Raw genomic sequence first — 22,758 nt, 5'->3', positions numbered from 1 at the left:
CTTACTGTATTTTTTTTTTTTTGGCTTTTGGTACTGGGGAATATGATTAAGATGTGCATGAAAGTAGTGTAGACACATTTATCTTGTTTTTGACTTTAGAGGAAGATTTTACTTTTCCTCATTTAGGGTGATGCTGCCTATACTTTTGTCTTTATTATGTTGAGAAACATGCTTTCTTCTAATTTCTCCAGGGCCTTTATTGTGTTATTTTTGTGGAAGGATTTTTCTGCACCTGTTATCTGATTTTTGTCCTTTACTCTGCTTACGTGCTTCATTATTTATTGATTTGGTATGTTGAACTATCCTTACCTGCCTGGAATGGAACTTGTATAATCTTGTCAGTGTGTTGTGGAATGTGGCTTGTAAGTATTTTATTGGGAATTTTTTACATCTATCTTCAAGGAGAAAATTGCTCTACATATCTTTTTTCTTTTTGTCATGATTAGGTTTAATATCAGAGTAAAACTGTCTTTTTAAGCCGGGCGCTGGTGGCTCACGCTGAGGGATCACCCCTTGATCCTAGCTACTCAGGGGGCTGAGATCTGAGGATCGAGGTTCAAAGCCAGCCCTGGTAGGAAAGACTGTGAGACTCCTATCTTCAATAAACCACCAGAAAACCGGAAATGGCGCTGTAGCTCAAGTGGTAGAGCGCTCGCCTTGAGCTGAAGAGCTGAGGGACAGTGGCCAGGCCCAGAGTTCAAGCCCCATGATCAACAAAAACAAAACAAAAAAAACCACCTGTCTTTTTAGGAGTGTGGTAGTTTTCCTTTCTTTTTTATTTATGGAATAGTTTGCGAAGTACTGGTGTTCTTTTTTAAAGGTTTGGTAGCATTTTGTAGTGACCAATAGGCTTTTCTTTGTTGGGAGTTAATTGCTGCTTCACTTTCAGTGTTTGCTATTGATCTGTTATGTGTCCCAACAGTTGAATTTTAGCAGGTCAGATGTATCTAGTAATTTATCATTTCTTCTCGGTTTTCCATCTTATTAGAATATGAATGTTTAAATATTACCTGATGGTTCTCTGAATTCACTGATGATTTTTTATTTTTATTTTTATTTTTGTCAGTTGTGGGGCTTGAACTCTGAGCCTGGCCGCTGTCCCTTAGCTCTTCAGCTCAAGGCAAGCGCTCTACCACTTGAGCCACAGCACCACTTCTGGTTTTCTAAGTGGCTTATTGAAGATGTCTCACAGACTTTCGTGCCCAGGCTGGCTTTGAACTGATCTCAGCCTCCTGAGTGGCTAGGATTACAGGTGTAAGCCACCGGCGCCCAGCTGATGATTGTTATGATAGCTGATTTCTCATGTCTACTTTTGTTAATATGGCTCTTTTTTCAAAATCTTTTGGTTAGTTTAGCTAAAGGTTTGTCCATATTGTTCATCCTTCCAAAGAACCAACTTTCTGCGTCATTGCTTTCTTTGAGGCGGTTGGGGGGATTCACGGGACCCCATCTCAACCAATAAATAAGTTCTGTGTGGTCGTATGTGCTTGTCATCCCAGCAGTGTGGGAAGTGTAAATAAGAGGATCACAGTCTAGACCAGCTTTCTAAAAGCAAGACACACACACACACACACACACACACACCTTTATCTCTTCTGATTAATTTTAGTTTGAAGTCTGCTGTGTCAGACAGAAGTATGACTATTCCTGCTTGCTTTTGGAACGCATTTATTTGGCAGATGTTTTTCCCTTCTTTCACTCTAGGCCTATGCTTGTCCTCACCAGTCAGATTCATTTCTTGTAGGTAACAAATGGTCAGGATTGTTTTTTATTACAGTCTGCATCTCTTGTTAGAGACTTGAGACCATTAACATAAAAATTATTCAGGGCTGGGAAGGTGGCTTAGAGGTAGAGATGCTTGCCTAGCATGCATGAAGACCTAGGTTTGATTCCTCAGTACCACATAAACAGAAAAAGCCAGAAGTGCTGCTGGGGCTCAAATGGTAGAGTGCTAACTTTGAGCAAACAAGCTCAGAGACAGTGCCCAGACCCTGAGTTCAAACCCCAGGACTGGCAAAAAAGAAGAAAAAAGTATTATTCAAAGGTGTGTAGTAACCCCTGCTATTTTATTGGTTTTGTAGTACTTGATTCTCCCTTGTCTCACTTGCTTGCCTTTGTTGAGTTTTAGTCTCTCTATTCTCCTGGTAGTTTTATCTTCTCTGTAAAGGATTCCTTTAAGATTTTCTGCAATGAGGACTCAGGCGTTGGGAACTGCTTTAGTTTTTATCCTGGAAGTTTCTGCTGAGAAATCTGTTCTTGGATTTTCTTTATGTGTGACTTGGCACATCTCTTTCAGCTTTCAATATTCTTTCCTCGTTCCATACTACTGTAACTAACTATGGCATGACTAGGTTCTTTTCTGACTTTGACTCTTTTGTGTCTTAAGGCATAGAAACATCTGGAGGACTACCTCAAGATTTATTCATTTATTTATTTTTGCTATAGTTTATGGAGTGTTTTCCTGATTTCTTCTTACTGGAAATAGAAAAGGTACTGATTACCCTGTGTTCATTTTGTGTCCTGCTACTTTGCTGAAGGTGTTTATTAGATCTAAGTATTGGCTGTTGGAATCCTTAGGATCCTTGACTGCTTCCCTCCTTACTTGTAGCCTTTTCTCTCTTGCCTTGTTGCTCTGGTTAAGAACGCAAGCACCATAGTTACGAGGAGCAGAGACTGTATTTCGCCCATTTCACAGTCTTGGGACTCGGTTGCTGATGGGTCGGGAACTTTTGGTAGGGGTCACGGAACATTATTTTTTGTATTTCCTGTGTTTCTCAGTGGTGGCTGGTCTAACCTGGGCACAGAGCGGTGCTGTCTCATCTGGTGTGTGGTCATCTTGAGGGCTGAGAGAAGGTGAGGCTGGCACTGTGCGGCTCCCCTGGTCTGGTGGGGCAGGTCGAGGCTGGCGGTGTACAGTATCGGGTCATGCCACCTGGTCAGGGGCCAGTGTTAGTTCCTCCAGAGCCCCCACCCCTGGAGTAGGGCAATCAGGCTTGCTCATAGCCACAGAGGGTGGGCCCAGACCCCGGCACCCCACAGCCTGAGCTCCCCACCATCGAGCTGCTGAGAGGGCCCACATCTGACCCCATTGCCCAGAGTCCTGGGCTTCCTGACGTGGGCCTCTGAGGTATGCTTGGGCGTGAGGAGTGTTGGATGCTAGGTGAGGAGCGAGGTGAGTTCTGACTGGGCCCGCATCCCCATTTTGTTAGGTGCTGAGTAAATAGTTGTGATAATACCCTCCCTAGCAGCTTAAAAATTCTTCAGTAGCTAAATATTTTATTCAATTCAAACTTTTTTCTGGCCAGGCCCTGGTAGCTCATGAGCACCTATACTACCAGATACTCAGGAGACTGAGATCTTAGAATTGCGGTTCAAAACCAGCCCAGGTAAGACACTCTGAGATTCTTCTCTCCAATAATCTACACAAAAGCCAGAAGTGGAGCTGTGGCTCAAGCAGTAACCTTGAGCAAAAAAGCTCAGGGACAGCAGGCCCTGAGTTCAAGCCCCAGGAGCACCTCCCCCCATATTCACAAATGGAAGAACTATTCAATGCCAGACCAGTCTATTTGAATAGGCCAAACTACAATAAAACTCCAAACAAATAACATTTATTTCTCTTTTACACAGGTATTTCACAGCATGAACATCACATTGCCTTCAGAGAAAGGTGCTTTTATACCATTATAGTTCACTGTTTACTGCACAGGCATTGAACACCTTCATTAACATGATGAGACAATTTGCTGGTAACATTTAAACACACATAGACATTGGCTTCAATATTTCAATAACAGTTTTTGGACATAAACAAGGAAATCCATCAAAGTATTTGATGATACTTGCTAATATTTTACAAGCAAATAATAGTTAACTCTGCATAGTTTATACAATAGGCTGTGGCAATAAATAATATCACCAATCTCATCAACTGGCCACAAAAGCCTAACATTCATTTTAATTGATATGAAATGTTCTACTGGTGTAGCTTCAACAGAGCCTTCAATGTTGTAGCTAACCTTGAGTACGTAAAAAGGAAAAAATACTAAACTGGACTAGGAAAGCATGTTTGGTTAACTACAAATATGTCATGTTCACAAGTTACATTCCTAACATGAAGGCAGATATTTAAATAAAAAAACCACTAGCAGTCCAAAACATGTGAATGTGCAAATCATGAGGAAAACATTGCATTTAAATTTGCACTCATTTGCAAGTTACAGTACTAGCTCAGTGGAGACACTAAGGAGGAGGAATGGAGGGACCTGGTCGCTGTGCAGTAGGGAAGTGTCTCTGAGCATCGGCCGCCTCGGGGCTGTCCTCGTGAGGGCGGGAGGGCGGCAGCATGCTTCGCCGTGGAAGACAGGAAGAACCTGAATCAGTAGCAATCTCTTCCTTGATTTGGTGCAAAGGTCCCTCCCCGCCTTTCAACTGCGAGCTCACCTCAATGCTTTCTCAAGCAGGTTTTCTGAACCCTGCGAAGAGGAGCTCCCCTCAGACAATGCAGGTTGGGTTGGGTAGGTGAGAGTAACGAGGAGCATGCGCGTGTGCTCTGCCTACCGAGCGCGCGCGGCGTCGCTAGGCTGGGGCCTCACTCAACTTCTACACAGTGTGGGAACGACTGCCTGGAAAGCAGCAGGGCCGGATTCCTGTTTTGTGTTCTTAGATTAATGCTTTGTGTGATTAGAGGATGTCGAGGATTCTACTGGGGATGTTGAAAGCATTGGGGAGAACCCTGGTTTTCAGTGTGCCGTCAGCGCCACAGGAGAAGAGCCGGCCGTCCTGGCTGATGTCGATCTGCATGACCCCAGCCCCGAGGTTTCTGAAGATGGACTGCTTGGCATGCTCATTCCTGAACGAGTGGATCAGGCCGTGGCCTGACAATCTCCACACCTAGTTCACCAGGAAAGCAAAACAGTAAGTCATGAAAACGCTTCTGCTCCACCAAACCTCACTGCTATCCCCTTCCCTGTCCACTGCGGCAGCCCAGCCGCCTGCCTGGAGGGGGATGCAGACACCGCAGCAGACTCCGTAGCCAGAGGCTGCCTTCCCATTCTCGCTGCACATGAACCATACACGTCCTGTCCCTAGTGCAAGTAAATGTGTGTGAGAGAGAGACGGAGAAGGAAGAGGGGGAGACAGGAAAGAGAAGGGAGAAGAGGAAGGGAGGAGGTAAGGGAGAGAGGAAGAAGATGGGAGGAGAGAAGGAAAGAGGGAAGAGACCGGAAGGAGGGAATGGAGGAGAGGGAACGCAGTGAGAAAGGATAGAAGGGGGGAGGAGGTGGGGGAGGGGACACACACACACACACACACCACACCCTCAAACCTTTGCTCACATGAAGGGGGGGGCAGGCAGGAAAGGCTTGCCCACTGAGGCAGCGCCCAGCCTGTCTACTTTCAAAGATGCCCATTTCAAAGGTGGCAGTGGTTTGTTTTTCCAGTCCACAGATCAGCACACAGCCCGCTGGCACAGCGACTCACCTTCATGTTCCCCTCCGCGGAACCTGTAGTGAAGTACTCCTCACAAGGATCCAGCGCCAAGGCCTTGATGGCCGAGTCGTGCGCCTGGAATGTGTGGATTAGCTGGCGCTGTCGGATGTCAAAGATGCAGATGTAGCCTTTTCTCCCCCCGGAGATGAGGAGCTGCTGCCTGGGCGCATACTGAAGTACTGTAGCCCCATGGTCGTGGCATGTAAAACCTGAAGAACACGTTTTTTTAGGAAAGTCTTTAATCATGTTGAAGCCCACATCTAAGCGTATGCACTATGCATGTGAAGCGATGGATGGTGGCTTGGATAGAAAGCTGACCCTTGAGTTCCCTGCTGGTAGAGCCCAGCACTGGAGGTGAGGGACTGTGAGGGCTTGGCCTTCCTCAGTGCAATCTGATGGCTGAGCGACTAGAGTGTGTGCTGTATTTGCCTGGTCCCTTCCTGCCACACATGTGGCTTTCTCCTCCATGAGGTTTGGTGCTTTGATTCACCATATCCTGCCCATGCCATGATATTCTGTCTCACTGAGCCCAGAAACAATGAAACTAGCTAACTATGGACTGAGGCTACTAGCCCAAACCAATCTTCCTCCTCTGTTTCTGTCAGAGCAAGAAACATCTATTGCAATAAAGCCCTTTTTGGGGGGAGAGGGACCGTACTAGGGTTTCAAATCGAGTCATCATGCTTACTAGGCTTGAACTCAGGGCCTCGATGTTGGGTCTGGGTTTTTGTGGTCAAGGCAAGTGCTCTACCACTTGTGCCACATCTCTACTTCAGGCGCTTTTTTTTTTTGCCAGTCCTGGGGCTTGAACTCTGGGCCTGGGCACTGTCCTTGAGCTTCTTTTTGCTCAAGGCTAGCACTCTACCACTTGAGCCCCAGCGCCACTTCTGGCTTTTTCTGTATATTTGGTACTGAGCAATCAAACCCAGGGCTTCATGCATGCAAGGTAACCACTCTACCACTAAGCCACATTCCAGCCCTTTTTTTTTTTTGGTGGTTAATTGGGGATAACAGGGGATAACAGTCTCATGGACTTTCCTGCCCAGGCTAGCTCTGAACTTAGAGCTCAGCCTCCTGAGTAGCTAGGATTATAGGAGTGAGCCACTGGCACCCAGCTACATGTGATATTTTAAATCTGCCTGTATTACAGATTGCTACTGTGAAGAGCAAGCTTGTCAGTGGCTCTCCAGACGCCTCCTCGTTGCCCATCCGTAACAGACTATGCTACCTATGCTTCCCGTCAGTTCTCTTCAGAAGTAACAACTACTCAACTACAGTCCTGCCAACATCTTGCATTATAAGGTAAAGAGTTTGGGTAAGTGTTCAACTTGTGCCCTGGGCCCCGTAGTGAGGTGGTGGAGCTAGTGGAGGAAGTGCGTCACAAGGATGCGTCTTTGGAAGGGTCAGCAGGACCCCTGGCCACCATGAGGTAAGCAGCTTCTTGCTACAAGGTCAACCAACTGAAACTTGTGAAGCATAATCCCCAAATCAACTCTTTTCTGTGTGAGCCAGGTATGCCAGCCTCACACACCTTGCCAGCTTCTCTGCATGCTATTTTGTATTACTGAACCAGGGCCTCACGCACACTAGAAGATGCTCCTATGGCACCACCACAGCTCTTTGATTGTTTATTTATTTATATTTGGTTGGTCGTGGGGCGTGAACTCTGGGCCTGGGCGCTGTCTCTCAGCTCAAGGTGAGTGCTCTACCACTTGAGCCACAGTGCCACTTCTGGTTTTCTGGTGGTTAACTGGAGATAGAACTGGAGATAGGAGTCTCATGAACTTTCCTGCCTGGGCTGGCTTTAAACCGTGATCCTTAGATCCAGCTGAGTTGCAAGGATTACAGGCATGAGCCACCGACACCTGGCTGAATTTTAGTATGACTAAAAAATGTCCATAATGGGCTGGGAAGTTGGCTCAGTGGCAGAGTGCTTGCCTTGCCTTGCATGCCTGAGGCCCTGAGTTCGAGTCCTCAGCACCATATATATATAAGAAAAAACCCGCAAGTGGCGCTGTGACTCAAGTGGTAGAGCGCTAGCCTTGAGCTGAAGAGCTGAGGGACAGCGCCCAGGCCCAGAGTTCAGGCCCCACGACCGGATCCAAAAAAAAAAAAAAAAAAAAAAAAAGTCCATAAAAAAAATGTTTAACTGGGTAAACAATGTTAACAATTGTTTACAGCAAAAAATTTTGCAAGCTTATGAGAATAACTACATCTTTCAAAATGAGTATCAGCATATTAAAAATCTTTTGTTTTACCCAAACCTGTTACAGAATGGAGTCTACTTTATAGGCAGCATTATGTAAAAAAGATTTTTTTAGGACATTCAATTTGTATTCAACAAAAAGAATAGTACTGGGTCTGGGAATGTGGCTTGGTGGTAGAGTGCTTGCCTAAAGCAAAAGAAGCTCTGGGACAGTGCCCAGGCCTTGAGTTCAAGCTCCAAGACTGGCAAAAAAAAAAAAAAAAAAAGGGTATTTAAATGGTATTAATATCATTTCTTTACTATAAACCTAACCATAAAACAAAATGAAGGCTAACTTCTTTAATATATTACCTCTTTTCTACTGAATCCAGTAAATACTTTGTAAATAAAGTGTGCACAGCATACTTTCCATACCACATGTATTACTTACCTCAGCTAGGCAGCTGACATTCTAATTTTTGTTACTCTACATGTTTCCATTTTCAACCTACAAATAAAATCCAGGAGAGTGTTTCTTCATATTGTATTGAAAGTCGCAGATGTAACTCACCATGAATGAGGCTGTTGGCAGGTGATATCAGCGTGTCCCAGAGGCATACATTTCTTTTAAAGAAACAAAATGTTCCATATATAATTGCTATAAGGGACAAGTTGTCTTCAAGCCAAAACATAATATATATGTTCTTACATTTATAGAGCCAAGATTCTTAGCTAGGAGGGGGACAGAGACAGGGCCCCAGGTAGAAACAGTATGGGCCATCTCCCAGGATCCCATCTGTCAGTGAATCCTCACCCTACCCGCTCCATCTCCTTCCCGTTCCCCTTCCATGGAGACTGCACAACTTCTGAGTAAAAAGGACATTCTGTGCCCTCAGGCAGTACAGGGCAGAAATGACAGATGTGATTCCCAGACAGGTGCTGTCAGTGAGAAGTGGGGAGCACAGACAAGGCTGAGGGCGTTGCCCGTTAATTCTAAGAACCTAATGGAAGTAGCAGCAATATTAGGAAGACTGGATAACTTTCACACGAATATGCTACATGCTTACTGTTAGACCACTTTAGAACTGTTTTGCTTTTCTCTTTTTGGTAAGGAAAACTATTCATGAAGTTAGAGCATACAACCTTTGGAATCCACATTTTCTAGAGAAAATAGTTTTCTGCCTAAAATGCTCTTCTGTTTTGCTTTTCTGTGAACATACCTATTGTCATTGGACTGTCCAGATGTTGCAACTAGACTTGACGAGGTAATAAATGCAAAGTCACTTGTGGCTTTACTGTGGCACTGCCAACTCTATGGAAAACAAAGGGCAACGGATGTGATCTACACCATTAACATCTGCAAGGAACAGCAGTTCTGCTGCAGCATCCCAATTCAGGGTAAGAACAGTTTTAAGCTCAGGTCTAAATAATAGTAAGTGGTAGTAGCTGATTAACAGATATGGGCATACTATTTTGCTAGTAGTCAATGTTTTTTTAACCACAAAGAGCTGAAACATGGGATTAATGTTTTTTTAACCACAAAGAGCTGAAACATGGGATTAAAGTATGAATTTTTTACATTTATGTAAGAAAAGAATAGAAGACGTCAAAGTATATGAACTAGCCAGGTACAGGAGCACATGCCCATAGTCCTAGGTACTCTGGAGGCTGAGACAGGAGGCTTGCTTTAAATTTCGGATTTCATAGCCAACCTGGGATGCAGAGCAAAAAGCTCATTCCAAAAAAGAATTCAAACTTAGCCGAGCCGTCCACGTTAGTGCTAGTAACCTTAAATGCATGAAGGAATCTTCTGAATCTCCATCTATGAGATGGCAGAAGTCCCACACAAAATAGTGCCCCTTCCCCCCAACACAAAAGGCGCATTTGTCCTCACCAAGTATTTTAATTTGGGTTAAGGAGCAGTCAGCCAGGATCACTTTGTAATCTTGTAAAGCAAAAATTCTGGAGGAAATCTGAATACATGTTCAGAACCTGCTGCAAGTTCTGCAGATTCTATATAGGTTAAGATATAGGTTAAGATAATTCTAAACTTAGTAATTAGATTTTAAAAAGTATAATACTTTTTACTTAGATAATAAAAAAAAATGTATCCTAAATTTGATCACTACAGAAAAAGAAAAAAAACTTGAAAAATTGTTTGAGGTCAAGATTGTACTCCAAGGTAAAAAATAACGTTTTTGTCTTTCAGTCATTTCAGTCTAAAGAACTAGGGTATGGATGATGAGCGCAGGGGCAAACTGTCTCTTCAACAGAATCACCATGAGAGTCACTGTGTGAAACGTGCTTCAAAAAGAAGGCATTCTCTGGGTAGGTGAGGGATACATACCATGTAGGGTTTAGGATTAGCTGAAGTCTGGTTCACTTGCCAGATACTCAGAAACCCTTCTCCATCTGCAACACCACACTGTAAGAACGGGGCGCATGTTAACACAGCTCCTCAGAATTCCTACCAAAGGTAAAAGCACTGATGGAAGGAGAGTCACTCAGTGGGGCTCTTGGTTGTAGCTCCTATATCCCAGCACTTCTTTTCCATCTGCGTGCCATCACTGCCGCCTGACCCCTCTAAAGGAGCACAGCCAACAGCCAGCCCGTGCCCTGCTCGCTGTGCTGGCCGATGCCAGAAGCAGCGTTTGCTACTTCACAGCAGTTTGGGGATCTTTAAGTGGATGACTGATCCACACTAAATTGTAGGTAGAGACAGAAATGGAATCCAACAAATTACCTGCTCAGCTTAAATCCAGATCATTGAATTCTTTTAGATATAGTTTGATAATCATTACTCCTGATAGCCTCAAGTATTTTTGGAATGACTTAGTTGACTTCCAAGAACCTACCTTGTTACCCTGTGAGTTAAAATACAATCTAGTAACTCTTGCATTGCCAGCTTGACGGAAGCAGACAAGTTGTTGAGGTCGTGTCCATTCGAACATTCGGACACTGCCATCCTGAGCACCTGTAAGATCTGAACACAGAAGGCAAAGGTCAGCGTTGTGGTATTTTTAATGCTATAAATTTCACAGTAACACAGGACGCTAACAACCCTTAGCTCATCAGTGAAACACTCACAGTATTGATGGACAGGGTGGGATGTCGTTCTCTTAACATTGTGTAGGTTCCTTTTCATAAGCTTGAAAGAAGAGGAAATGAGTTTATTTTTGTATCCAGGAGAAAGAGGAAGGATGTATTCAGAGCAGTTCAAATTCTGCTACTACTTCCTACAGCGTAGGAGCTTCTGGGACGGCTGTTGTGGAAGCACCGGACGGCGTGGGACAGCCTGGAGCCAGTGCACACTGAGGCCACAAGTTGCTTTATCAAGTGACAAAGAGAACTCTACACCAGGTGTTTGTCCGTGAAGACAAGCAGGAACACCTCCAGGTTGGTGTGGGATAGGACCTTATGATAGTACACACTGGTCTCCTAACTCAGTCTTCCTGCGTAAGCAGGAAAAATCAACTCTTTTCTGGCTTTTTCTTTTTGAAATTACAGGCATGCACCACAATGCCCAGCTCGCACCACAATGCCCAGCTCATCTCCTGATTCTTTGGACTAGAATGTAGCACTGAGACCTCCTTCAAATATAGTTGGTAACAAGAAGTGCCCTGAGGCACTTGGCACTATGAGTGCACAGGGATTGCTCCCTTTGCATCTGGACAGTGATGGCCGATGATCAGTACCACACTCCTAGCTGGGTACAAGTGACAAGCAGTGGTGAAAGCTACAGATGCATACCTACTGCTCCTCACCCTCATCTGTGCTGTGTACGGAAGAACTAGGAACATACCACACTGGCTCCGGTGCTGGTCTGTCCGCTACCTAACCAGGGCAGAGATGAAGGGGGATGCACCTGGGAATGGGAAGCTGTGCTGGCTTGATACAGCGTAGTGGTGGAACCTCGGTAATCAACATCATCTGAGCTGTGGAAAATAACAGAAGGGTTACTGTGAAGGTTCCATTTTCTCTTCCAGTCGGTCATAGGGCTTAAACTCGGGGCTTGGGCACTGGCCTTGAGATCTTCTGCTCAAGGCAAGTGCTCTATCACTTCTGGTTTTCTGGTGGTTAATAAGAGATAAGAGTCTCATGGAAGCTGGGCACCGGTGGCTCACGCCTGTCATCCTAGCTACTCAGGAGGCTGAGATGTGAGGATCGCGGTTCAAAGCCAGCCCCGGCAGGGAAGTCTGTGAAACTCTTATCTCCAATAAAGCACCAGAAACTGGAGTGGTGTTGTAGCTCAAGTGATAGAGTGCTCGCCTTGAGCTGAGGGACTGCGCCCAGGCCCAGAGTTTGAGCCCCACAACCAACTAAAAAAAAGGCTCTTGGAGGGGCTGGGAAGGTGGCTCAGTGGTAGAGCGCTTGCCTTGCATGCAGGAGGCCCTGGGTTCGATTCCCTAGCACCACATAAGCAAAAAGAAAAAAGCCGGAAGTGGCGCTATGGCTCAAGTGGTAGAGCGCTAGCCTTGAGCTGAAGAGCTGAGGGGTGGCGCCCAGGCCCAGAGTTCAGGCCCCACGACTTGACCCAAAAAAAAAAAAAAAAAAAAAAGGCTCATGGACTTTCCTGTGGACTTTCCTGCCCAGGTTGGCTTTGAACTGCGATCCTCACATCTCAGCCTCCGGAGTAGCTGGGATTACAGGCATGAACCATTAGCACCCAGCCATGCTAATTCTACAATATTCTAAAATATGTGAAATTTATGTAATCACTTAATCTCAATTAAAAACAAAGTGAGAAGGGATGGGTCAGGAGCCATGGGTGACATGTTGTCTGACACCTTTATTCATATACTGTTTTGTAGAATGGAAACTTCTTTGTACAACTACTTAAAGATATTAAGTTTAAAAAAATAAATACTAAATATCCGTTGAGAAAATAGGCATACATCTTATTGTAGCCAATTTTAGTACTGGTTTACTTGAATCCAACTTAATGTCTCATGTTTGGGGACTTTATTGCTGTATAAATTGGAACTATTTGTGTTTCAGTTTTCCATATATCAGGGTTTATACAAGCTAGGCAAGCAAACTAACTCAGCGCCTCCTTTCTCATTACCATTTTTCTAATATATTATCTGAAAGTAACTTGAGGGTGGAATGGAACAGTTACATGTTCTCTGTGGTGACAGCCTGGTTCTACTGTATGCATGAGAACTCAATAAACACCAGGAGAGAGGCCATTACGCACCACTCCCAGGCAGCATTAATAAAAAGTTGTCTACATTTCTATCTGCAAGAAAGATGTGCAACATTACTCAGTAAATGTGACTCATAAATCAGTCTAGTTAATGTACTTAGATAATTGAAACAAAAAATATACATAAGTCATCTAAATTTACTGAATACTGTAGGATTTCTGACATTTGAGGGATAAATGCCAAAGAGCTCTTAGCCTTAAGGCTTTCATGTCAGATTATTCTGAAAATACTACAGTCCTAGCTACTTAGGAGGTTGAGATCTGAGGATCAAGGTTCAAAGCTGGAAAGTTCATGAGACTCTTTTATTTCCAAGTAACCACTAAAAAGCCAAAAGTGGAGCTGTGGCTCAAGTGATAGAGTGTCAGCCCTTGAGGAAAAAAGCTCAGGGAAAGTACCCAGGCCCCGAGTTCAAGTCCCAGACCCAGCACACACATACCAAAAAAAAAATGCCTGTGAATCATTTAATTAATAGGAAGAAATATGAATCATTTGTTCACTAATATAGGTGAAACCTCTTATTGGCCACTAATGCAATTTACATTTGTTTCTTATGCAACTAAAGAGATGTCTTTCAACCCAACAACTTAAGAGCAGGTGCAGGCTGAAAAAAAACTACATTTCTAGTTAGCTATGTATGGGACAAACCTTTTGGATTCTCTGTCATATTCTTCTCCAATCCATATATAAGATTGACAGGCCAGGAGAGAAGTGACATCAAGTTCTTGAACATCATGTGTGGAAGCCAAAACAATTTCATTGCAGTTTGCCTGTAAAGCAAAGGAAGTGTTGATTTCAGTGACTTGACTTTTTTAAAAAAGTATATTCTTTATAGTAATCTCAGCTTTTACCTTATTAACAGAAAACGCCATGATCATGTCAGATTCCTTATGAATGACCTTTGCCTTTCCTCCAGGATAACCCAGATCAGCTTCAACCTAGAAAACACCACTCGCTTTCAGTTTCTGCAGCACAGCTGCAGAGAGACACACAGCCCACAACATGTACAAGCTGGGTAAGAAGAAAATGTAGTAGCAGCAAGAAAGTAACTTTAGTATGTTGAGAATTAGGTTTTGGAAAATTTGTTGATGCCCTAGAGTAAGCCCAATTATGAAGATTTCCAATATGATTGTAAGGTATTGTTCCTTTTAAAAGTACGAATGAAAATATGTATCTGAGCTCTTCCCAAAGGGCACACTTACTTTATCTGCAGGAAGAATATACATTGCTAAGAGACACAGAGTGGGGAAAAGTTGTAGGAAGACACAGGAGACACGGAAGCGGTAAAGCCCTTTAGGATACAGGTGATGGGACCAGAATAAGGAGAAGCTGGCAAGAGAAGGTGAGAAAGGGATGTAGGAGGCTGAGAGGAAGGTGCTGGAGCTAAGGGTCAGAGATCAGAGGAAGGAGAGAAGCAGCAGAATGGAAGGAAAAACCAGTCATGCTCAAGAACAGTCTAGACCAGGTGGTGGATAGGGACAAGAAAGGAAGAAGCAATGGCTAGAGGCAGAAAAGCAGCTCCTGCCCTGTGTTGGGAGATGGCATGGGAGCAGCGAGTGCTCTGATAGGCAATCGTGGTTAGTACGAGAAGAAAGTCAGCTCCCTGAACTTTGAAGGACAAGCTAAATAGAGCTTGGAATACTACCTTGATGTGGCAATCTTCTGATACGTGGTTTTGTTTGACCTGCTCCACATGTTCTTCTACAGACTAAATAAACCACACGTCACAAACACAAACACATGCACAAAACAAAATCATAAAAGAAAAATTTTAAGCTAGAATGGTCACTCCATCACTTAAAGATGTCAATGAAAACTGAAGAAAAAAATGAATAAAATGTCATCAGATAACCACAGTAAAAAAGACAAAGTTACCCTAACTATTTACATATACACAGAGACATGCCACTTCAAAATAAAGCTTAGTTACCATTTATGTAACTTCTTTTACATAAATATAGACAAACCCCTTTCTCACCCACCCCAACTTCCAGGTCTGGGGAGTGCATCCATGGCCTTGCCCATGCTAAGCCAGCCCTGTACTACTGAGCTTTATAAAAACCAGTAATTCTCAAGAAATTTTTTAGGTAATTGTTTTCAGAATTCATGTGCTAATGTAATTCACTGAATTTTACAAAGTTATCAGTCGCTGAAATCCCACCTAACAGTATTTTGTTGTTGTTATTTATTTTTTGGCCAATCCTGGGGCTTGAACTCAAGGCCTGGGCACCGTCCCTGAGCTCCTTTATGCTCAAGACTAGCACTCTACCACTTGAGCTACAGCACCACTTCTGGCTTTTTCTGTGAAAGAAAAAAAAAACTTAAGAGTCTCATGGTCTTTGCTGCCCAGGCTGGCTTTGACCTATGATCTTCAGATCTCAAGTCTCCTGAGTGGCTAGGATTACAGACACGAGCCACTGGTGCCCAGCAAATTTCAATTGTATTATTATTATTTTTGTCTACTATGGGGCTTGAACTCAGGGCCTGGGCACTGTCCCTGAGCTTTTGCTCAAGGATAGCACTATCACTTGAGCCACAGAGCCACTTCTGGCCTTTTCTGTGTATGTGGTAATAGGGAATTGAACCCAGGGCTTCAAGCATAGTAGGCAAGCACTCTACCACTAAGCCACATTCCCAGCCCAACACATACATAATTTTTAAATCCATAGGGGAAAACCAGTGCTCACAGGGCTGACCCCAAGTAGGTGCATGATAAGTGGGAGACTGGGAAAATGAGCTGCTGCCCTGGGTGAGGGCAGAAGCTGAGCAGCAGCTCCACCACTGGCTTGGGGAGCACTGTGGGAACTGTGACTGTTTTCACTTTCCAAAATGAAACATAATTCCTTCTTCTTTTCTCAGACTATACTTGCCAAGCCTTTGGTTCCTCTCCAGCTGCTCATTACCTCACTGAATGGACTGAAATGCTCGTGTCTCTTTCATAAGGCAATCAGTCAACTGCCTAAATGTTTGGTGCTTCTTGAATCATGTATGACTTGCTAATTAGATTGGCTTTAAGATCACCATGTAGTTTCTACATTTCTGTACTTTATTCTCTCAAAATTATCCTAAATTTGTTGCATTTACTTAAACCTGTTCACTTCTAAATGAGGGCTATGTTCAATTTTCAATTAAATTACATTGAGATATTTGTAGAAGACTATTAAGACTATACTAATTTAAGAACTTCCAATTCTATCACTGCAAAATTATAAAATTCTAATAGCAAGTATTTTAAAAGAAATACCAATTTGCACTTTATTGTATGTGATTTATCAAAGGACTTCATGTATGTTGTTTCATTACTATAGTTTTAAAAGAAGTTCATTGTAGTAAACTTTGGCTATTAGCATGTTTTTAAGATAATAAAGTAAGTTCCAACCAAAAAGTTTCAAAATAAAGTGCAAATTAATTAGAAATGTTAAAGAAAACTACAGAATTACAACAGAAAATGCTTTTCTCACAATACCTCGCTCTGTTTTCTTTTCTTGGTGAAAATGTATCTAATAAATGTCTCTTGGAGGATTTCTTGTTTAACTAGGAAATGCCAAAGTCTCTTGACTGGAAGTGCAGAAGAATCTCGGGACCTATGAGAAATATTTAACATATCACACTGCTTTTGTTTATTAGAAATGAATAGCATACTTGCAGAAATTTGTTAATCTAATACAAAGGAGACAGCAATGAAACTCAACAAAATTTTATATACTATTTTACAATCTTAAAAATGTTACCATCCCAAAGAACCTCACAATCTTAAAAAAAAGTTATATCCATAGGGATTAAGATGTCAGACAGAAGATAAAAACAACAAAAACCTGTTATGTCATCATTTCTCAATACTTTGACTAAGACCAAAGGTAGAAATAGTTAATGTATCTATTGCTAACTTACCATAAAAAGGACAGAAACACCTTATTTGCAAATGTAGATCATCCAAAAGAATGTTCTCTAAGAGTTCTGAAAATAACTACAGAAATATAGAAGATCTAGAAATATAAAGCTCTTGTCTATATAATGTATCTAATGAATTAGACATTTTATAACAACTTCCTCACCAGATTTTTGATGTTTTCCTCAGAAAATACTAGAAGGGGATTGCAGGTTCAAAATGATAAGTATTTTGAAGGTTATTGGCACTTGAAAAGCTTTCTTACTTGAATGGAGTATTTTCAGGTTCTAGCATTGCTTTATTCCGAAGGATAGCTGGTCCAGCTCCTACTGAAAGGTCAGATGGATACGTGTTGACATAGTTGGGGGGTGGGCCCTCAAACTGATCCATTTTCTCCTGCAGGATCTGTTCCCAGTTCTCCAAGTTCTTAATCACACCAATACCTAATGGTGACGTTACAGGTAGCTCTAAAAGATAACCAAATGTCATTTTATTTTAATAAAACATACTGGTCATCATCCACAATTTCCAAAATCTATTAAGAGACAAGGCTTCTGAAAATATAAATAAATCTGAAAATGTTCATCTAATATCATTTGGATCTGGGAGGCTTTCAATAAAACAGAAGGTCAGCTTACTAAAATAAGTTGAAAAAATGTCCAGCCTCTGAAATCTGGTTTGCTGCTCTTTCATCTTCTATTTTAGTGATTCTTGGTAGGAATTAATAAAACCATAGATTGGAGCCTGGAATAAGTTCAACTTTTTAAAATCTCCTATGGAGTATTTTTTAAGTAGCAAATGGTCTTTTATACAGATCTTGTAGCATCATTTAATTGTATTTAATTAACAATGATTTTCAAATTCCACACTCACCAGAGAATTCCAGTCCAGCAATGGGAAAGAAATTCTTGACATTGTGAAGCGCCAGCTTAACCACTGTCAAGTGCATAAGAGCCCAGCTGTTCAATGGGTACAAAAATGTTCTAATTAAAAAATGAAATCACTAGAGCACTTGCCTATCATGCTTGAAGCCCTTTGTTTAATCCCCAACCCTGGAGGTCTTGGGAAGAAAGGAAAAAAGAAAACGGGGGGGGGGGGGGCTGGGAATGTGGCTTAGTGGTAGAATGCCTGCCTAGCATGCAGGAAGCCATGAGTTCCACTCCTCAGTACCACATGCACAGAAAAAGCCGGAAGTGGTGCTGTGGCTCAAGTGGTAGAGTGCTAGCCTTGAGCAAATGAAGCTCAGGAACAGCGCCCAGGCCCTGAGTTCAAGCCCCAGGACTGGCAAAAAAAAAAAAGAGAGAGAAAAAGAAAAACTATGAGAGAAGTGATGTTGTCATTTGTTTACTCCAATCTTCAACTCAGAAAACTAGCTGTCATTTTTATTCACAAAAATGGCTCCTTTGAAAATTTTTTTTTTTTTTTGGGTCAGTCATGGAGCCTGAACTCTGGGCCTGGCGCTGTCCCTCAGCTCTTCAGCTCAAGGCTAGCGCTCTACCACTTGAGCCACAGTGCCACTTCTGGCTCTTTCTGCTTATGTGGTGCTGAGGAGTCAAACCCAGGGCCTCATGCATGCAAGGCAAGCGCTCTACCACTGAGCTACCTTCCCAGCCCCGTCCTTTGAAATCTTTGAAGCATAAGATATATAAATACATATGTATATTGAAAATTACCTATTAGAAAAAGCTGTCAAAAAGTCACATAAAATCTAATAATACATAAATAAAATTATATAAAGTTCCAGTAGCACATCAAGAAATTTTTTTGGTGTTGCCAGGCTCCAGTGGCTTAACCCTATAATCCTAGTTATTCAGGAGGCTGAGATCTGAGGGTCATGCTTTGAAGACAGCCTATGCAGAAAAGAAGAAACTATCTCCAAAATAATCAGCATAAAGCAATGCTGGAGGTATGGTTTAAGTGGTAGATTGTCACTCATGAACAATGCAGTGTACTATAAATAGCAAGAAGTGTTTGCGTATACACACACACACACACACATAAAATACTGCTTACATTCTACAGGAAAGCTATTCTTTGAAGAAATATTCTACCTTCTAGAAATTTACTAATGTAATTTAAAATTAATATCAGGTTTTTCTGCAAAAGAAAAGAAAGAAAGCAAGGCCTTACTTACCTGTAGGAGTTTGGATCCTTGTGTTCCTGTATCTGTATGTCTGAAAAAAAGGCATCATCTTCTTCATCATCACTGTGAATGCTTTCATCAGAATCATATATCACACCACTATCAGACAGAGGAAGAAATGGCTGCAGGAAAAGATGTAGTTTACTAAATATATTAAATAGTAATACATTGCTTAATAACCAGGATACATTTTGAGAAATGTACTCTGAGGCAATCTTGTCATTGTGTGAATGTGATAGTGTTTTTACACAAAGATATCTACAAACATCACACCCAGATCTGGATCTCTATCATCTATCTATCTATAGTCTCTGTGTGTGTGTTGGGCCTGGGGCTTGAACTCAGGGCCTGGGTGCTACCCCTGAGCTTTCTTGTTTAAGGCTAATGCTCTACCACTTAAGCCACAGCTCCACTTCTGGCATGCGTGCATGCGTGCGTGCGTGCGTGCGTGCGTGCGTGCGTGTGTGTGTATGTGTCTAATTAGAGATAAGAGTATCACAGACTTTCTTGCCTGAGCTGGTTTTGAACCATGATCTTCAGGTCTCAGCCTCCTGAGTAGCCAGGATTACAGGTGGGAACCACAGGCACCAGGCTTTAACAAGACATATTTGGCAAGGACTTATTTTAGCATACAAAGATCCTTGTTTTGTTAACTAAATACAAGTCAGTAGCCTCAGGAGACAGGCCAACACAATTCCTGGTAAAATCCTGACAGAATATAACATTGCAATTCTGCACCCACAATTTGCCTAAGAATGTTCTCATAGGTTGCAAGAAGGCTGTTCAAACAAGTTTTTAGTTCTCTTAGAGTGTATGACTGGAATGGTGTGAGCTGGAACACAAGGTTTTGTGTTTCTCTTAAGTTCTTAGGTGATGCTATCATTCTGGGACCACACTTTGAGAACCACTAACATCATTTACACAATCAAAGCCTTTATGTAGCAAAACAAGATCTCAAAACTCACTTTGAAAGACTTTTTGAAGTGCAGCTCAGCTTAACTGAAACAGAGTGGGATCAATGCCTCAAGAACTCTTTAATATGGGAGCTGTAATAACGTTACCATGGGAAGAGGCATGATAGGAGTTGTGTTTCTTTATGGGCATGGACGGCAAAGTGTCACTGGTGTTAATGGAGAGGAGCTTATCAATCAAAGGGAAGCAAGTACACACTGGCGTCTGCCCTGCACAGTATGACCCGGGTTATATGGGATGCAGTCACCATGAGCACTCCATCCCAACAAGTTTTCTCTGCTGTGCGGCCTCACTACAACCCAATCAACCCCCAAATGTCCACCATTTTCTAATTCTATGCTGGCCAGGAAACTACTAAGAGGAGTCTAGAGAGTAAATACAAGTATCCCCATTATAGACAGAGATGGTACAGGTTTTATGTTAATAAGCTGAGTTTGGTTATACCCAAGTCTCACAGGACTCACCTACCATCAAGTCTGTATTCATATGTAAATTTACTAAGACCACTGTTTTTTGAGAGAACAAATCTAAAAGCTGCCCTGTTGTGTGTATGTGATCCTAATAATACAAGTCAAAAAACAGACACACTTAAAGCCTGCACATTACACACCCCTTACCTTGGCAACAAAGTAATCCCACATACTAAGTTCTGGAGGGATAAACTTTTCTTTGTAAGACGGTCTTTCTGCAGGCACTGGTGGTGGGGTGGCATCTTTTCCAGGCCTTCCAGGGACCAGCATTCGCATGTTAAATCTCCTCCGGTGTTTATCTATGTCTTCAGAAGGAACAGGAGGTGCTGAAGAAAGATTTTTAAAAACCAATCATTTCCTTTTAATTATCCTCTTGCCATGATTTATTCTAAGCTCAGTTACTAATTTTGGTGCTTCAGGGCTGGGAAGGTGGCTCAGTGGTAGAGTGCTTGCCTTGCATGCATGAGGCCCTGGGTTCAATTCCTCAGCACCACATAAGCAAAAAGAAAAAAGCCGGAAGTGGCGCTGTGGCTCAAGTGGTAGAGCGCTAGCCTTGAGCTGAAGAGCTGAGGGACAGTGCCCAGTCCCAGAGTTCAGGCCCCACGACCAGACCCAAAAAAAAAAAACAAAAACTAATATTGGTGCTGCTTATCTTTCCAGTTCTCTCATCAGCTTTCTAGCAGTCACGCAAAGATGAAGATGGATAGCCTGCTATCAAGCAGCCTATATGCTGTCTAGAATAAGAATTCAATTCTCTACAAACTATATTAAATGACATATTCAATATGTATTAAAGAAAATGACTGAGCCAGGCCCCTGTGGCTCACACCTATAATTCTAGCTATTCAGGAGGCTGAGATCTGAGGGTTGCGGTTCAAAGCCAGCCCAGGCAGGAAAGTTCATGAGACTCCTATCTCCAATTAACCACCAGAAAACCAGAAGTGGCACTGTGGCTCAAGTGGTAGAGCACTTGCCTTGAGCTGAAGAGCTCAGGGACAGTGCTAGACCCAGAGTTTAAGCCCTACAACTGACAAAAAAAAAAAAGAAAAAAAAAAGAAATACTATTTCTAGCTAAGCAGTTCAAGAAAGATTCGATAGACATGTAGGATATGATTTGCCATGTCTTAGTAAGAACAGCAGAGACACAATGGGGAAAAACTATAAATGACCAAGGGTTTGGGTAAACGAGGGGAAAAGGAGTCAGGAGAGGAGAGGAGAGGAGACAAGGACAGAGTCTAGAGTTAAATTGAAGGTGGAATTATCCATTAGGTAAACTCTCATCCAAGGCTCTGAAGCCAGTCTCATGATGAGTAGGCTTGATTGATCAAACTGGAAGAAAACAGGCTGAATTTATAGTACAGTGGGTGGTATAAACCCGTGGATAAAAAGGAGTAGCAAAAGGATTTAGGAGCTGGATATGAAAGGGTCACAAAGTAGGACAAATGCACTGTAATAACTCAAATTATTATCAGAATACACTTTTTATGCTGCCTATGACTTTTTTATCTTTGAGATGAAATACACATAGCATAAAATTTGCTACTTTCAAGCACATAATTCAGCAGCATTTAGTACATTTACATTATTAGGCAACCACCACCTCCAATTCCAGAGCGCAGTCATTACTGCAAATGGCAACCCCTTGTAAGCAATCAATGCATCAACTGGCTTCATTTCTACAGATTTATCTATTCCAGGTATTTCACAGAAATGGAATCATACAAAAAGCAACCTTTTGTGTCTGGTTTCCTTCAATGATCATTTCAAAGGCTTGCACACAACTTCATTCCCCATTGTGTCTGCCAGCATCAGGACTTGAGCTTAAGGCCTAGCACTCTTATCACTTGACCCACACCTCAAGTCTGTCTTTTTGAACCAACCCTCCAGGTCTCAGCCTCCGGAGCAGCTAGGATTACAAGTATGAGCCACCAGCACCTAGCTACTTCATCTCTTTTGTGGCTGGCACTCTACTGTATAGATGTACCCCACTTTGCTTTCCAGTCATACTCCATAGTTCACCATCATCTTGTTTCGAAAGTTTATTCTCTACAACGTAGCTAGAATGACTCTTTTTGAAAACCTAGATTGTATCACTCCTCTGCTTAAAACCTGAGCGTATGTTTCTCTGCTCCTTCTCTAACCTACCCTCTTCCCTTAGTCTATGACAGTACTGTGGTCTTGCAGTTCCTGCAAAAGGCCAAATTCAATCCTGTTTGGGGACCTTAGCATTCACCATTCTATGACTGCAGATAACTGCACAGTGACTGCTCACTTCCCTGGGTCTCTGCTCAAAGTTCTGTCTCCCCTAACTGAACCATCACCTTCCAGTGATCCTCACTACGACCTTAGCTCGCATCACACCTGCCACTTCACATTTGTTCAGGTGTTACTGTGTCTAGCTCCAATCA

At 42.6% G+C, this 22,758-nt stretch overlaps 1 protein-coding gene across 4 annotated transcripts in view; it reads right to left on the bottom strand.

Moving 5' to 3' along the window:
• Positions 1-3,581: 3,581 nt before the first annotated feature.
• Positions 3,582-22,758, bottom strand: part of Dmxl2 (Dmx like 2) — a 112,165-nt gene continuing 92,988 nt past the window's right edge. For 2 of the 4 annotated variants that reach the window (XM_069995408.1, XM_069995409.1), the window contains exons 29-44: positions 20,498-20,676; positions 18,900-19,030; positions 17,639-17,724; positions 17,031-17,232; positions 16,343-16,460; positions 14,522-14,584; positions 13,728-13,814; positions 13,525-13,646; positions 11,475-11,607; positions 10,760-10,820; positions 10,528-10,655; positions 10,020-10,097; positions 8,893-8,984; positions 8,244-8,296; positions 5,479-5,696; positions 3,582-4,890 (exon numbers count right to left, since the gene is read on the bottom strand). In XM_069995408.1, the coding sequence (XP_069851509.1) occupies positions 4,681-4,890; positions 5,479-5,696; positions 8,244-8,296; positions 8,893-8,984; positions 10,020-10,097; positions 10,528-10,655; positions 10,760-10,820; positions 11,475-11,607; positions 13,525-13,646; positions 13,728-13,814; positions 14,522-14,584; positions 16,343-16,460; positions 17,031-17,232; positions 17,639-17,724; positions 18,900-19,030; positions 20,498-20,676 (1,961 nt within the window). In that variant the 3' untranslated portion in view covers positions 3,582-4,680. The remainder of the gene's footprint in view (positions 4,891-5,478; positions 5,697-8,243; positions 8,297-8,892; positions 8,985-10,019; positions 10,098-10,527; positions 10,656-10,759; positions 10,821-11,474; positions 11,608-13,524; positions 13,647-13,727; positions 13,815-14,521; positions 14,585-16,342; positions 16,461-17,030; positions 17,233-17,638; positions 17,725-18,899; positions 19,031-20,497; positions 20,677-22,758) is intronic. The other 2 variants (XM_069995411.1, XM_069995410.1) reach the window with 1 other exon arrangement.

This window comes from Dipodomys merriami, unplaced genomic scaffold (genome assembly GCF_024711535.1).
Source record: "Dipodomys merriami isolate MVZ:Mamm:240054 unplaced genomic scaffold, mDipMer1.0.p SCAF_48, whole genome shotgun sequence".
NCBI lineage: Eukaryota > Metazoa > Chordata > Mammalia > Rodentia > Heteromyidae > Dipodomys > Dipodomys merriami.
The sequence above is the reverse complement of the archived record's forward strand: the minus strand, read 5'-3'. Positions and strand labels throughout refer to the sequence as shown.